This window comes from Typopeltis vanoorti, chromosome 23 (assembly GCF_054136105.1).
Source record: "Typopeltis vanoorti isolate ZY-2024b chromosome 23, IOZ_Tvanoo_1.0, whole genome shotgun sequence".
Taxonomy (NCBI): domain Eukaryota; kingdom Metazoa; phylum Arthropoda; class Arachnida; order Uropygi; family Thelyphonidae; genus Typopeltis; species Typopeltis vanoorti.
In genome coordinates this window covers 87,509,660-87,527,362 of record NC_143571.1, presented here as the reverse complement: position 1 = coordinate 87,527,362, position 17,703 = coordinate 87,509,660, and the positions used below count along the sequence as shown (strand labels likewise).

Here is a 17,703-nt window from a genome sequence, read left to right as displayed (position 1 = left end):
CTCTCACACACACACACACACACACAATAATCTAAAAGTAACTTACTTTGCCATTTGGGTTTTACAGATTGAATGCCAATAACTGCTTTCTTCCTCTGCTAATCGTTTGGTTTCACGTAGCCGATTAAGTCTCATTTCATATGCATTGCTATAAAAGAGCATAAATCAATGTTCAATTGTATGAAGATACTGATGGCTTACTAAATGACTTATTAAAATGGATTAATAGTATAGTCATAAATATTTACAACTTTCAACACATACAAACCACATGTATAATGTGCATGTAGCAGTGCTCAATGTGTGAAATGTCCCTATTTTGCCTTCATGAATGCCTGATGTCGATGAGGCCACATATTGATGCCAGCATGCACAACATCCAACAGAAACCTGTCACTGCTTGCTCCAAATCCACCTTCAGGCTGGTGTTGTTGGGGTGTCATTTCTTGCGGGCTACACTCTCAAGCTCCGACCACAATTTGAAGTCCAATGCCTCCAACCACTGTTGTGTGTGGTTCTCGACTTGTGTGCAGGGGCTGAGTCCAGCTGAAAGTTACACTGCCTACTGTAAAACAAGGTATTGTTCAGAGACTATACTACAGGTCCAGCACACTGTATTGATACACTTTGGTGAAGATTCTGAACCCTTTCCCACAACTTAGATACCACATCACTCTCCACCAAACCATCACTGATGCGGGGTGATGATCTCTCTGAATCCTGGGTGCTATGACTCATGCTGTGCGACCATCTGTGGCAAGTACCCAATCATTTTGGCAGTTAAATGACTCTTCAATGGTGAAAACTGCTCATCTACGAAGAGGATATCTCTGTGTCCGTTGTTTGCATATCGCTGGAGAAGTGCCTTTGATTTTATCACCCTATACTGCATAGGTATTAGGAAGTGTTCTAGTAGAATGATGGTAGGCTCTCATTCCAGGGTGATATCAGTTAGTAAACGTCACATTGTTCTCTGCAAAACATTCATCTCTTGTGACATCACTTTCTGCATTCTCACAGGATTATAGTGGAGGTGTGCCTTCACAGCCCTCACAAACTGTTGCATCCTAACGTATAGTCAACCTGTTCTTTGGCAGTCAGATAAATCATTATAAAGGTCAATAATTATTAATGTCCACACAGTTAGCCTAGTGGCTATGCGCTTCACAACCATATGCCTGGGGAAGGAGTAAACTAGGTTCAATTCCCGTCGATAACGTGAAAAGCTTAAGGATCTATCTCAGCCATAGCCAAGTTAGCCGGTCTTGGGCATGGACAGCAGGGTTTTCCCCCCAGTTTATCTGGGGAGTTTCATCCTGCAAGCAGGCAAAATCCCTCATTAGGAGGATTCAACCAGTCCTAAGGGGCAGTCGAGGAACAGGGGGAACCCCACACAAATAAAATAAATATTTATTAATCATTATAATGATGTTTGGAACTCTTAATAGTGCGGTACACAAATTTACTGATCCCGAGTGTTTTCAACATGGTGAAAATAACAGGTGGTTGCATTCCAACCTTGTGAAGTCCTATTACAGATAAACAGTTCTCATAATCCCTTCACTGCATGTTAATCCACAGACCTCTCTCTCTACTGATAAACACAGCACCACTAACAGAACCCAGCTCATGTAGAGCTGGGTTCTGTTAGTGGTGTTAGATCTGTGAGTGAAGAAATTTAATGTTAGCCACAACTGTTTAATGTTAAGAAGGGCTTTAGGATAATTTCAGAGTGAACTCTACTGGAATTATTATTATATCTTTTACCACAAGGAAAGCACTGGTGGTGCAGTCGATTAATCTAAATAAATTTCCAGAGTTCTCCCGATACAGGAAAAATAATAAAAGAAAAAATAATAAAAGTAGAGTAAAGTTAATAAAGAATAGGAAGTTAAAGTATAAAGATTATATCCTTTTATACTTTATAAAGTATAAAGTATAAAAGGATAAAGAGTTAAAAAGGCAGTAGAGATAAACTAATAAAAGTAAGAATAGAGTAGAGAAGATTAATTAACAATAGAAAATAAAGCATATAGAGAATATTATGGTGGCATAGCCAATTACAAAATAATTACGAAATAAGTACATAAACTGAAACATTTATAATCTCATCGTTCGAACATTGTGAGATAGTTTTTGAGCAAAATCCAAGTTTGTGTATCGGATCACTTACCATATTCACCTGATTTAGCACCCTGTGACTTCTTTCTCTTCCCCCGACTTCATTTGCTGATTAAAGGAAAGCAATATGACACCATTGACGATGTTTAAGTGGCAGTAACCACGACCCTCAACAGTATCCCAAAAACTGATAGAAAAAACTCATTTAACGAATTAATTGACCGTGCCAAACGTTGTATCGAAGCTGAGGGAGAGTATATTGATTAAATAAATGATTTGAATAATTATAATTGGCCTGTGTTTTATTTTCTATCAAAAGTTTGGTTTCTTTTTGGACAGAGGGTGTATTTCACATGCAGAACATTGTTTTGCTTCCTTGGGAAAAGGATTAAAACCAATTATATAATTTCTTAGAATCTTTAATGTATAATAAATCCAAGATAAAAAACTTTCTACACACATACACATATATATCATATAATATGATTTAATGTATAATTAATTTTGACTTGAATTGTAATCTTATTTTTTTTTGTAACCACCCACAAGATGGCATCAGGCATGTGGCTGAGTTCTGTGAAGAGAGCTAACATTCTTTGTTCTAGCTTCACCTTTTTGATTATGCTGATGCACTGATGATGATTACTCATTCATTTCAGTCAATAATGGAGACTACAACCATGTTGGGAATAATTATTTTAATTTCCTGATGTTTTGACCTACATATTAAGGTCATCATCTGGAGTATAGACATACACATACATATAGACATACACTCACTCAAAGACAAGCTATATTTACATTTCAAACAGGATGCCAGAGTGACAATGATTTAATCAACTATTATTCTACTGGCCTGGCCTCTAGTGGAAAAAAAACTACATCAAAGCTAATCCTATTTATTACATCGTCCGAGAACAAACTCATATTATTACTTTTAATACAGCAATATTGGTAATCTAATCAATAATTTTACCTAAGTGTATTATATGAAGGCTAAGATCCTAGATTACTACATTCTTAATTATGATTTATAATTAACTCTTATAGCAAAAGGTTATGTGGATAGAATATGTGGCATCCATATTCTTGGGATTTTTAGATGACCATTATTGTTAACATTAGGGTGGTTGATAAGAATTTCACAGGCATCTTTAAATTTGCTCTCATAACACATTTTGGTGTGATGTGATGAACAGGTGCCTCTCCAGTCAATTCTACGTACAGAATTCAGGGCAGGATCAGAAAGACCAGATTTACCATATTTCACCTATATAAGCAAATTACAAATGCACTGAATATGGACTAGTCCAGGATGGGCCAGTGGATCCTTAGAGAAGTCCAATATGTTCTTTAAACTTGCAGGAAGTTTAAAGGTGGCATTAAGATTGTATTTTTGTAGTATTCTGTTTATTTTATCTGATATCCATTTAATTTATGAAATGGCTACAGTTCTATTGTAATCTAGTTTATTTTTTATTATTAAGTGGAGTCTTGTGAAGAATTTTGTTGATAGTATTTTTGCTGCAGTCATTTTTTAGGAAGGTACTGCTGATAGGTATTAATTCATGCATAAGCATTTGTTCATTGGAGCAAATCTTTAAAACCTTGTTTTTTCGAGTGTTAATGACACCTAGTTTTTGTGTTGGTAAGAGTTTATATATATTGGCCGGTATTGTAAGCTTACAGTAAACAATGAAGGAAAGATTGCCAGAAAGACATGTAAAAAATGTATCTAGAAATAGAAGTGTGCTCTGACTTTCAATTGTGACTGGTATGCATTTGTGTTGTTTGTTTGATTAGCACCTAAGTGTCTAATGTCTGGCAGCTATGGCACCAGATAACAAAAACATCAAAGTAGTTTCCATATAAAAATTAGCAACATGGGCAAAAAAGAGCACTGTTATATCAGGTGGGAATCTGTCATGTAGAAGAAGAATTGTGTCATGGATTGGGACATTTGCGAAAAGGGCAGAGATGTCAACACTGACTAATAAAGCACTTTTATCAAGTGTGATTACCTTAATTTTGTTTACAAAGTATGTGTGTTTTTTGTACAGGAGGGATGGAATGACCTACCAACTCCTTGAATGTTGAAGCTAGTATCTTGGCTAGATGATAATTAGGACTGTCAATACTTTCAACTATCAGTTAAATGGTACATTCTTCTTATGAATCTTAGACAATCCATAAATTCTCGGAGAACAAACTTAGTTTGGAAGTAGTTTGTAACCATATCTGAAGGCCAGGATGTGACTGATTTAAGTACTTCTATTTTCTTTTTAATCCAATTAGTTAGGTTATATTTCACAAGTTGATAGGTGCTGTTGTCTGAGACTGATTGATTATATTTCTCTAAGCAAGTTGTTCAGCTTAAAATAACCGTAGCACTCCATTTATTAGCTCTGGTGATTACGATGTCCTGATTTGCTTTTAAAGATTTCACAACTGCCAATTCAGATTTGGTCAGGTTGCTAGTTACTGAAATGAATGCTGATCGCCATGTAACATTAAAGAAAATTTTCCCTTGGCACCATGCCATATGCCTCTTACAGATGCACAAAACATGAATATAGATCTTTCTATATTCCAATGCTTTCTTAAATATTTGTCTTCAAGTGAAAATTTCATCCTAAACACTTGTATTTGATCTGCACCCAGCTTGTGCTTTGCCAAGTTTCTCTTCCAATATTTTTCTTGGCTCACTTCTGTAGAATGCTTGCATAAATCTTGCCTAAAAATTTCAGCAGAGAAACTACTTACATTAAGTACACAGATTGGTACAATGAGAGATCAACCCTCTGACTAAGCTATCTGAATTATGTAGTAAAGCCACTAAAACTATTATGTAAATTTGGTGATTGTTATCTGTTTGATTGTGTTTTTTCCTTAGAAAATTAGAGATCTATAGTATATTATTATTATTATTATTTACAGCATCTCCATGGAGTCTGGAAATTCATTGCAGGAGACCCAAATCAACTACCATACATACAAATCCTATCAATACTTCTCCTTGAATCCATTCACCATCATGGAACTCACAACCAATTCTGGCAATCCATTCCACTCACCTACCACTCTACATGCAGAAAATCTGATCTGCACACCCGTACAAAGCACACCCTTACACAACTTCCACGGATGGCCCTAGCTCTGACAATTTGTCATATATTGAAAAATTTCACTTGCATCAATTTTAAAAAACTCCTTTAATATCCTAAAAGTTTCTATTATGTCTCCCATTTTCCAAATATCAACTAAACTTTGTAACCCACAAACCTTCTGTAAAATCTCTCATGATATGTGACTTCATAACTAACGTTTATTTTTAGGAGAATGTACTTAGAGTAATGTTAATATTTTTGACTGAAATAATCTTTTCTGTAGTAATAATATTGTATTGAACCTTTGTTAAAATAATGTGGCAAATGACATCATCATGCAAGGTTATTAAGTAATGTTAAATCAATAAGTCTAATGCTAAAGATTAGTGAAGAATTCTGAGAATTGCCATAGATGGAAATTTCCAAAGACGCCCAAGAGATGACATGAGAACTACTGTGTCAAGTCGTCATGAAAGGAAGGAGATGTACATCACCGCCATATTCAGAGTCCTATAGGGCAAAGGCATAGCTGACAACTCAGACAAGGAAGAAATTTAGTGAAAAAAACAGAAATGAGTCAGTAAGCGGAAAGAAAGATAAGAAGAAGACTTACATATAAACAAAAGGTTAATGTGAAAGACTGTGTGCTGAACAAGAACTGTAAGTAGTTGTAATACTGAAAAAGAATGTATGTCATTTATGAGATATTGTATATTAACAGTGAATTAGGCTTAACCAAGGTATGCCTTATATTCAGTTAATATTATGCTAGATTGTGAATTAGCTTAGAACTGAGGTTAGATTAGAAGGAATTGAGACTAGCAAGAGTACTGTAATGGCACTGTGCATACATGTGAATCATTCTGTAAATAATTCTTTTTGTCTTAATTAAATGATTTGTGAACAACACATTGGATTGATCCTGTCGATGCAATATCCCAAAATATTTGACCCTGCATAAGATAGAAGTTTATATGAATTATATTTGAGCCATGACTAGTTTAAAGTAAGAATATCTGCTTTGTCTTTGCTTTAAGATCTTATAATCTCACACTCAATATATAGTCTAACTGGCATAGTGGTTAAACAAATAAATTTATTAGACTATAGAACGTGGGAAATAGGATATAGTAGGAATAAATAAATGGTGCCAGTCGAGAGTTAAGGCAACCAACCATTCCCAAATAGTAAGAAAAGAGAAAGCAAAGACAAAGCAGAGTAGTGGAAGTATGAAAAATAGAATGCAGAGCATAGTATAACAAAATGGCACAGTCTTAATTATTACAAATGGTGCAGAAAACTACGTTATTACACTTCAACCTATCCTCGTAGGGAGTATTCCACAGACCTGTCACCATCTTTGTCACTCATTGCTGAATCCTTTTGACCATCTGATCCTAAAGGAACCCAGGATATTAGAGATTTTCGTACAAGGAATATTCAAAAAAAGACCGATCTTTTGCTATAAATACTATTGCTCATTTTACAATATTTTAAGCACTGTCCCCTTCAAAGTAGTCCCCTCTACTTTGTGTGATGGCATGAAGTTCTCTTATCACAATTTCCTGAATCTCCTCTAGTTTGGAAACAATGTCCTTTCTACACTGTGATGGCAGGCAGTTCTCTTATCACAATTTCCTGAATCTCCTCTAGGGTTTGGAAACAATGTCCTTTCAAAGTGGTTTTAAGTTTGGGAAACAGGAAAAAGTCTGCTTGGGCTAGGTCTGGAGAATAGGGTGGATGGGGCACAATGGATGTCTGATGTTTTGCCATATAACTGTGGATGAGGAATGATGCGTGAGCCAGTGCATTGTCGTGGAAAACCAGACTTGGGAAAATCCAAGCCTGGTTTTCCCACAATTTAGGCCTCTTCCTGTACGCAGCATCCCTCAAACACGCAAAAACCTCCTGGTACAACTCTTTGTTTGCCATCGGACCACGTGGTACAAAATCATAATGGACAATGCCTTTCCAATCAAAAAATACAACCAAATCACCTCGATCTTTGACCGACTCATCTATCGATGCTTAAACCACACATAGCACTGTGTTTGGTTTATACAGTCCTCCCAGTATGCTTGGTTAAGCAACTGAAATGTCTCTGTAAAATTTTTACCAAGTTTGCAACAAAATTTCGCAAGCACATCTTGTTCTTCAAGCTCTTTCATCGTCACTTTGTCACTAATCCGATGAACAGCTTGTGCACGTTCTCACTTCAGCGGATGTAACTCGACGACTAATGCTCATACCAGAACAAGGAAAATGGCAGTTTGTTGTCAAAATGCCACTAGGGACGTTCAGTAGCTGTAGCATGCGCTCTGTGCCAGCAGGTGCACTATTTAAAAGGTTCAGTCTTTTTTGAACAGCACTCGTATTTTTAGAGTATTTATTGTCTCTATGACATATTTTAATATTAATATGGTGCCATTTTAATATTAATAAAATGGCACCAAAAACACAGAAGAAGCGATAATACATTAACAAGAACAGTGAAGTAATGAACAACAGGTTTTCTCCAATAAAGAAGATATTAAAGAGGATATTGAAAATAATTTAACCTCTGAGATTGCTAGGTTAAAGCAGACTATTAGACATGAGGGAACTACAGAAAGTCGAGCAGTAATTAGAAGAACACAGGGAGAATAAAAAAGTTCAGCAGCAAAATACAAAACAAAGCATGGAATCAGGTAAGTTAGTGCATAATCTGGTAAGTAAAGTAGATTATAAAAAGAAAGATGTTATTTGGCATGGTGACTCTATCATAAAACATGCCATTAATGAGAGGATTATAACGTCAAGTTTTCTGGTGCGAAAATTAAAAATATAATGCAACCAATTCAAAAACAGAAAAGAAAAGTAAACAAGATAGTAACTGAACCTAAACCAACGAAGGCCTGTTACTAGTGGTGTGCCGCAGGGTTCTGTTCTTGGACCACTACTATTTAATTTGTTCATTAATGATATAGGAAAGGATCTGAGAGGAACTGTTCATTTATTTGCTGGTGATGCAAAGTTCGGTAGAGCAATAGTGAATGCACATGATGTAAACATTTTGCAGGATAATTTGGATAGATTGGCAGTCTGGGCTAATGAGAATGGATGTCAGTTTGATGTAGCAAAGCATAAGGTTATGCATTTTGGGGTGAAAAAAATTAGCAGCAGCATATCACATTGGTGAAACTGTGCTCTAGGAGGTTGATGAGGCCAGAGATTTGGGTGTGTTGCTGGATGGGGGGGGGGGGTTGAAGTTTAGGAAGCACATAGCAAAAGTGGCTAAATCAGCTCATCGGATCACTTGGTTACTGAGGAATATTTTGACGAGCAGAGATAAGCAAGTTATTGTTCCTCTTTATCGAGCCTTGATGGGACCCCCATCTTGGCTGCTGTGCCCAGGTCTGGGCCCCTGGGTTTCTTCTTGATGGGGAGGAGGTGGATCCAGAAGTGAGTGACCAGGATGACAGCTGGTCAATGGAATGAACTTTACAAGAACAAGTTGAAGATCTGTGGGTTACAGAAATTGGTAGATAGGCAGAAAAGGGGTGATATGATTGAGACATTAAAATTACTGAAGGGTTTTTACAAGATTAATTCAGAAGAAATTTTTCAGAACAGGTCTGGTGATGGGAGAACTACGGGCAATCCATGGAGGCTGAGCAGGGGTGTGGTTGGCATGGGTTTTGGGACTAGGTTTTTTGCTTGGAGAGTGGTGAATGAATGGAGTAGGCTGCCAGAGTTTGTTGTGGATGCCTCGACTGTAAATTAGTTCAAAGCAAAGTATGATAGATACTGTGCGAATGCCGATTAGTTGTTCTTAATATGATGTTTAGGGCCTCCCTTGATGAGTCTAAGGACTCCTTGGAGTTGCTCGTAATAATAATAATAAATAGCGATAAGTTCAGTATGAGAAAGAACATGAAAGGGTTGTTGGAAGAAGCAAGAGTGAAAATAGTAAGTATATTACCTCAATATGATAAAAATGAATTAAGAAAGGCAAATGATGGTAAATGATTCAATGCGTAGGCTGTGTAGAAGGAATGGATGAGGGTTTTTGGAGATGTGGAGTAAGTTTGAGGGAAGACTGGATTTATACAAGAGGGATAGCCTACATCGGAATGTGTGTGGCATTAGGAGTCTTGAAAAATTATAAATTGATATAAGACTTAACACAGAGAGTCAGGGAAACTGACTTCTGATGGGAAGAATGGTGAGAACCTGTGTGTAAGAGCGACAATGTTAGATAACTGTTAATAACGGGAACAGTTATTATTATGAAAATGATTATGAAGAGAGAGCAATTCTGAGTTCGTCCAGTTCACACCTGTCAATCACTGTAACTATGTCTGCATAAGTAAGCAACTAAATATGAACAGAGATCTGGAAGTTGTTAAACTGTATCATGCAGACCACAGACAAGTATATGCAAAAGAGCATGTAGGTAATATTTTATGTCTGTACACCAGTGATTTTCAACCTTTTCCATCATACAGCACACCTAGACTAATTATTAAAATTCTGCGGCACACTAAAAATATATTCTTTTAATTTTTTTGATGATCTGGCAAAAAATAGGCATAATTTTGATTGATTTACACACACAAGAAGAGGGAAGACCAGACAGTAATAAATAAATGCGCAAATTACGATATTATTTTTTTCAATTAATTTGTTTTCATAAATCTCGCGGTACACCTGAAGACCTCTCATGGCACACTGGTTGAAAATCGCTGCTGTACACAATTGAAGGAGTATCGGTGACAAAGGAGTTGAGTTTGTTATCTTAGTTAATATACTGGGATGTCATGTCGCAGGCATTAGTGAGGCTTGGATATCAGAAGCAGACATACTAATTGCTATCGAGTGCAAAGAGTACAGTATTTTCAAGAAGGATAGACAGGATACGAGAGGAGGGGATATGCTGCTAATGATATCGAATGTCTTGAATCCTGTTTGAGTTCAGACCTATAACTGCAGAAGTAGTACTTTTTCATGTGGCAGTGAGTATGAAACCATCTGGTGTGAGGTGGAATCTAACAACATTAAATACACACTGCAGTGTTCTTACAGACCTGGTGGATTCATTGCTAGTGACTAAGAAATACATTAATAAATGAATATGATGGGAGCAAAAAGAGTAATCATAATGGAAGAGTTTAATTATATGAACATTGATTGGGTGGCTAAGAAATTACGTGAGAAAAATTAAACTAAATTTATTGATATGTTGCAAGACAACTTCCTCAAGCAACTCAAGTGACTAAGAAATACATTAACAAATGAATATGATGGGAGCAAAAAGAGTAATCATCATAATGGGAGAGTTTAATTATATGAATATTGATTGGGTGGCTAAGAAATTACATGAGAAAAATGAAACTAAATTTATTGATATGTTGCAAGACAACTTCCTCAAGCAGCATGTGACAGAAGGAACTCAAGGTGAATGAGTGTTAGATCTGATTAGTGTCAGAGGGGATTTCAGTTAAAGATGTAACTATTCTGCCTCCAGTGGGTGACAGTGATCATGCGGTACTCACTTGGGAAGTGGCTGAGTTTATGAATGTTCCATTCAGAAAGGGTTACATGCTGAACTACAAAGCAGGAAATTATGACCACCTGCTGAGTTCTGTGCCATGGTATCAGTTATCGGATGAGAAGGATATTCACGGTAGGTGGGAATTGTTTAAAAAATACTTAAATAATGCGATATTAGAATGTGTCCCTAGAATTCGAAAAATAAACAGTGTAGGAGTGAAATGGATGCATAACCTAATTAAGTAAGAGATTAGTAAGAAAAAGATGTGGAAAGAATATCGTGTGCATAAGGATGATGTCGGTTACAATAATCATAAGCAGCAGGCCAGAAGAATCACAAGTGTTGTACGGAAAAGTAAGTCCGAGTATGAAAAGAAACTGGCTCTGCAAGTTAAAGACAACCAAAAATAATTATATCATTATGCTGCAAGTAAAAGAATGAATGAATTTGAAAGAATAACTAGATTGAATACAGATGGTATTTGGGTGACTAATGCAGAAGTGATTATTCAACGAATGAGCAGCTATTTTGCTAAATGCTATCAACCTTATATGCAACATTGAACTCACTGCTACCTCCTCACTGGATGAAGAAACTCATGTGAATGAAGAGGAGGTACTAGAGCTACTGCAGAAACTGAATAACGATTCTGCAATAGGAACATGGGATATAAGCATGGATGTCAAAAGAGTGTTCAACTGAACCTGCTGAATAGTTCAGCTGAGCTATTCCCATGACCAAGCTATATAATTTGAGTCTTAGAACAGAGAAGATTCCACAGGAGTGGAAGGAATGTATGGTAATCCCATTGTATAAGGGTGGTGCAATGACCGATGTAACCAACTATCGGCCAGTCAGTATCTCAGGAGTGGTGGTGAAGATTTTGGAAAATTCGATCAAGGCTCGCATTCAGAAATGGGTTGACAGAGAATCTTTACTTTGCAATGAATAACATAGGTTTTAGTAAGGGAAGATCATGTTTTAGCAACTTGCTCACATTCTATAATAATGTTACCACTGAGTTAGACAAGGGAAATGGATATTCCATGATACTTTTGGACTTTGCTGAGGCATTTGACAGAATACAACATAGATTACTGTTGCTTTAATTGGAGAATATGGGATTGGATTATAAACTATTGGCATGGATAAGAGGATGGCTACTGACATATCAAAAAATGGTATATATATGGAGGGGAGGGTGAATCTGCAAGATTTAAGGTAACCAGTGGTGTGCCTCAAGGATCAGAATTTCCATTGTTATTCAATCAGGAATGATTCGACATGTAATATACAATTATTTGCTGATGATGCAAAGATAGGTAGGATAATCAAGTGTGTTGCTGTTATGTAATATTTGCAGAATGATTTGAATAGGCTGGAATTGTGGGCAAGGGAATATGGATGTCATTTCAATGTTAATAAATGCAAAATCATGCACTTTAGTGTGATTAAATATCCAATATCATATTATATTGGATTATGCTTGAATATACTGATGAAGCTAGGTATCTTAGGGTTGTTATAGACAGGAGGTTGAAATTCAAGATCATATAGCAAAAATCGTACAATTCAGAATAATGGGAATGCTGAAAGGAACCTTGACATGTAAAGATAAAAAAAGTCATTTTACCTCTTTATAAGTTCTCGATAAGACCTCACTTGGACTACTGTGCGTAGGTCTGGTCTCTATGGTGTTTCTGATACACTGGAGAGAGTGCAAAGCAGAGTGCCAAAAATGATATCAGGATTGTGAGATTATGAGGACAGAATGAGAATTTGTAGGCTGCAGACACTAGCAAACAGGAGAATGAAGGGTGATATGATTGAGACTCACAAACTTCTGAAAGGGCTATAGAGAATTTTAGTAGACGGAATTTTTCATTTTATGGAGTGTGGGGAAAGGCAATACGTTATCCATGGAAGTTCAGAATGAATGCCGTCAAGAAGGGAGTTGTGGCTAGAATTGTCTGTCTTAGAGTAGAGTGCAACTAGAACAGATTGCCATTGGATGTTGTGCGTGCAAGTAGCGTGAATGAATTCAAGAACAGGTATGACAGCTGGGTGAATAATATGGCCTCTCTCGGTGAGTCCCTGACTTCCAGGAGATCTCTTAATAATAATAATGTCTCCATATCTGAGCATTTCTGGTAGAATATTATCTACTCCAATTGTCTTTCTACAATAGTTTTTGATTGCTTTTTTTCTATTGTCCTGTATTGATATGCACTTCAACACTGCATTCCTCGTTAATATTTTCTAGCATGTTCTCTTGCTTCTTGTTTCATTTAGTAATCTTTCAAAGCAATTATTGTAGACATCAAAAATATCATTAACTTCAATTTTCACACCACCTTTATCATCATCTCTCACTCCTTTTACATACTCCATCTCTTACGTTGGAAGTTTTTTCAATTGGTTAGACTATAAATTATATATTTAGTTTAATCCTTTATCCAAGTTAAAGCAAACAAAGTTTGCGCTGGAAGTACCTTCAGGACTGGGGCAATTAATGGTAAAGGTGGTATAAGTTCTCATCACTTGCTTTACTATCTCCCATAATGCAAAGCACATCTCCTTGCGGACATGTATAATGCTATGCATTAAGGGAAGGATCACTACCCAGACCCAGTGGTAGTGGTGATACCAAGGTGGAAGTAATGGAGAAGTCAAATTTACCTATACGAGATGCCAAAAGGTGTCGCACCTTATTATTAAATTACTCTGGAGTAAAGAAAGATGCTGGAAGTTTTTTCCCTTGGTTAGACTATAAATTATATATTTAGTTTAATCCTTTATCCAAGTGTAAGCAAACAAAGTTTGCGCCTGAAGTATCTTCAGGACTGGGGCAACTCGTGGTAAAGGTGGTATAAGTTCTCATCACTTGCCTTAGTATCTCCCATAATGCAAAGCACATCTCCTTGCAGACATGTCTAATGCTATGCATTAAGGGAAGGGCCACTACCCAGCCCAGTTTCGACCTTTATTGAGCTTACACTTGGATGAAGGATTAAACTAAATATATAATTTATAGTCTAACCAAGTGAAAAAAAAACTTCCAACATCTTTCTCTAATCCAGAGCAATTTAATAATAAGGTGTGACATCTTTTGGCAACTCACATAGGTAAATATGACTTCTCCATTACTTCCGCCTTGGTATCACCACCACTGGGTCTGGCTCCCATTGATGAGATTTCAATAAAGATCGAAATCGGTCTGGGCAGTGGCCCTTCCCTTAATGTATATCATTATACATGTCTGCAAGGAGATGTGCTTTGCATTATAGGAGATACTAAGACAAGTGATGAGAACTTATACCACCTTTACCACGAGTTGCCCCAGTCCTGAAGATGCTTCAGGCACAAACTCTGTTTGCTTACACTAGGATAAAGGATTAAACTAAATATATAATTTAGCCATCCACAGGTTAGCCGAGTGGTTATGCGCTCTGCAACCATATGCCTGGGAAAGGAGTGTAGTGCATTCGATTCTCATTGCCGATGTGAAGAGCTAAGGATCTTTCTCAGACATAGTCAAGTTAGCCGGTCTTGGGTGTGGACTGCAGGGTTTTTCTCCCCAGTTTTTCTGGGGGTTTTCCTCCTGCAAAGCAGGCAAATTGGTCTTAAGAACACAACACTTCACACACAATTACACATGGTTGAGCATGGGGGTAATGACCCCACCTTGTAGTGAGTTATGAAACCCAAAAAAATGGGTTTCATAACTCACTGGGAGGCCAAGGCCCTACATGGGGCTGTTGTGCCAATAGAAGATAATTTATCCATCTCTTACCTTTTCAATAGCTCTCAGAATTCTGCCTATGACTTGGCATGCACTGAACACATGCTGACTTACTTGTGAAGAACTTTCAGTATACTTGCTTCTTTTCTATGACTGCCTTTTTAACTTGCTAATTAGCCATGAAGTTTTCTATGCTACAGACAACCCTACCATATGCCTCTCTCTGACTAATCACTCAATGGTTTCTTCCCAGTCTGCCACTGAGTTTTCATGGTATGATCATTGTTTTCAAAATCGTTATTTTTTTTTTCTCAAATAACATTTTATGTATTTGAGTCTACAGTTCATCTCTGAAAACTGCTCCTTTGATTCAAACTTTCTCTGACACTTTTATTTAAAATATGACATTTATATTTGTTTTGCTCAAAACTAAATGGCTAACACTTCATATTTTAAATCCCATCTCTCCTGAACCAGCATGAAGATAACAATAATATAGTCAACGAAGCTTACTGCATCTTCTCTCCAATTGAATCTGTGCAGACGACCCAGGTTCTGAGCAGAGATTCAGCAGGCACTTCTTATTAGCACATTATTAGCTTTGCTCTTTTCATTAAATTTTCCCCAAACATTTCTAAATGACTGGTATTTGTTTCCTACTGTGATCTCCAATAAGAATCAACTTTTCTTTTATGTTAACTGATCATCCCCCTCCCACTTTGAAAAATTCCTCTTTGTGATTTCTTTGGCATGGGAGGCTATATACTCAAATAAGCCTCATTATCCAATTCTCCATTATGATATTTTCCTAAATTGTCTGCCATTCATCAAGAGATTATCATCCTTCATGTTTAGTGCTAAACAGTATAGCAATTCATTCTTTTCCCCTAATCATTATAACAACATCTTTAGTTTGTTATTCAGAAGAATCTCAGCTGTTTTTGTCTTTGTTTCCATAACACCAATTAAGTCATGCAAGTAGCTGTCGTTTTAGTATTTGCTCTGGTTCTCTTACAATATAGATATTTATAAGCAAACAAGACAAACAATGTGTAAATGGGAGAAGGGACTTGTTTAATTGGATGATGCTCCAGCTATCATGACATCTCATCTTGTACCATTATTATATTATGGCTTAAGCCAATAGAGAACCTAATTTGGTCAGCTGAATTACAGATTTGCAGCCCATCCTTATGTATTCAGTATCATTAGATACCTAATGGGGTGCACCAAGAGATGATAAGGACTGGACATTAGGTCATGGGCCCTATTATTTTCTCTACATCCCTTAAAAAGGGGACTGTGATTGTCTTCTCATAGTTTTAGCTCATAAGCGACTCTTTCATTACTATAGTGTTTGTCAAATGAAGACAAGGAATGGAGTGTACTGTAATCAGCAAAACTATAAAACAAGTTCAAAGATGGTGAGAAACGATCATTGATGTATAGAAGAAAAGAGTGTGAGCAAATGCATTGGCTGCTGAAGCATAATCGAAATGTTCAGAAATCTGAAGAGAAACAACCATCCATGAGGTGAATGAATACTCAGAGAAGATAATGAAGACTCAACTGCAAAGGGCAGAAGGCAGACCATAAAATGGTAGTCTGGTAATGACACACGTAAATTGTAATCAAATCCCCAAGAAAGGTGAAGGCCAAACACACAAATTTCTATAAATCTTTACTAGTGTAATAATTATTATTTTATTATTATGTCGAACTATGCCATTTGTGAAATTTCATTTGTGACGTTATATTTTTATTGTTTGTTTGTGTTTATAACATTACTTTTTTTTATTTCAATGTATTTCACCTCTTGTTTTGTTATTATCGTGTCTGCTTGAGCTAATATAAAAATGCCTCTATGCTCTTATCTCAAGTTCACTTATAATACTATTATCCTATTTCGGTCCATTCGTAATCTACTTAGCTCGCTTCCCTCCTTTTCAATGTCATAAAGTATACTCTTACACGTACTAGTAACGTAGACTGTGGAAAAACCTTTGTTTGGAGCAAATTCCTCAATCTAGGTTGTTATAATTCAAGTGTATTAATCCTTAAAAATTTATTTTTTGTTAATGACTGCACCATTAAGGATTGTGTAAAAGAATTTTTTATTTCTTTTATATACATGAGAATAATTTAGCTAAGCGTATAATAGCCCTTAAATCAATCTTAGTCTCAAGCAATTCCGAATTATTCAGTCGTGGTGGTTACTTCACTTAGGTCACACAGGTTCGATTATTTTTTTTATGAGACAGTGCATTGGCTAACAAAGATCAGGCAAGCTATTAACAAACCCAATCATGTTTATTTTAACTAAGACAATTAATATACAAAGGTAATGGGACATATCAAGTGCCTGACTCTCCACATATTCAGTAAGACAATTCACTTAAGGTACTAAACAAAGAAACTTTTTACACTTAATTTAGTAGACACATGGATGGATTTTTAACAATATCCCTGCTCTCTATCCTATTAATATTAGGCAAAATTATATTATACACGTTTTAAGCATTATGTAACACAAGCACTATTCATGTTTACAGTATTCTTTTAAGTACATTCAAACTCACGTTCGGCTTTCTGACCTCTTCAACACATTATGCCATTAGTTAAACAGAATCAACCTCTATTGTCTGTACACACAATCTAGACTATTAACATAAAGCAATTTACTTACAAGGCTCACAATACCATGTACAGTCCTGGATCCAAAAGGATTAAGTGTGAATTCCACTGGTTCCTTTCACAATCTTGCACGACGGCTGTGATCGGGCACTATCTGACAGTAGTAGTCTTGCAATTTCCTTCCTTGGACAAGTGATGTATATCCTCAACGATGTTAGGAACCGCTCCGGCTGTGACAAATCAGCATGCATGTGGACTGGAACATTTATCGAAGAATACCTCTGAAGGATACCTTTAAATATGGGCTCTCCTGCCAGCAAACTCCCCATGATTTCCCAGATAACTGCTCGAGGGACTCTGGCTCTCCTCCTCCCCGAAAAGCTTTTCTACAGGAACAAAAAAAGAGAGTCCTTGACCCCCAATTTCTGCCTTTTATATCATTAGACGTCCCTTGGCTTACCTTCTAAAACTTCCTGGATTTTCTGGAAGTGAACTGACATCACCCATGCTTACATTAGGTTTTGGAGGCAAAACATCTTTAATTCATTGACCTTTGAGACTGTTGT

General features: G+C 36.6%; 1 protein-coding gene across 2 annotated transcripts in view; it reads right to left on the bottom strand.

The window, feature by feature from the left end:
* LOC150094045 (uncharacterized) overlaps nucleotides 1-17,703 on the bottom strand; it is a 1,005,660-nt gene that overhangs the window by 328,638 nt on the left and 659,319 nt on the right. For both annotated transcript variants that reach the window (XM_090412663.1, XM_090412664.1), the window contains exon 25: nucleotides 47-148. In XM_090412663.1, the coding sequence (XP_090268789.1) occupies nucleotides 47-148 (102 nt within the window). The remainder of the gene's footprint in view (nucleotides 1-46; nucleotides 149-17,703) is intronic.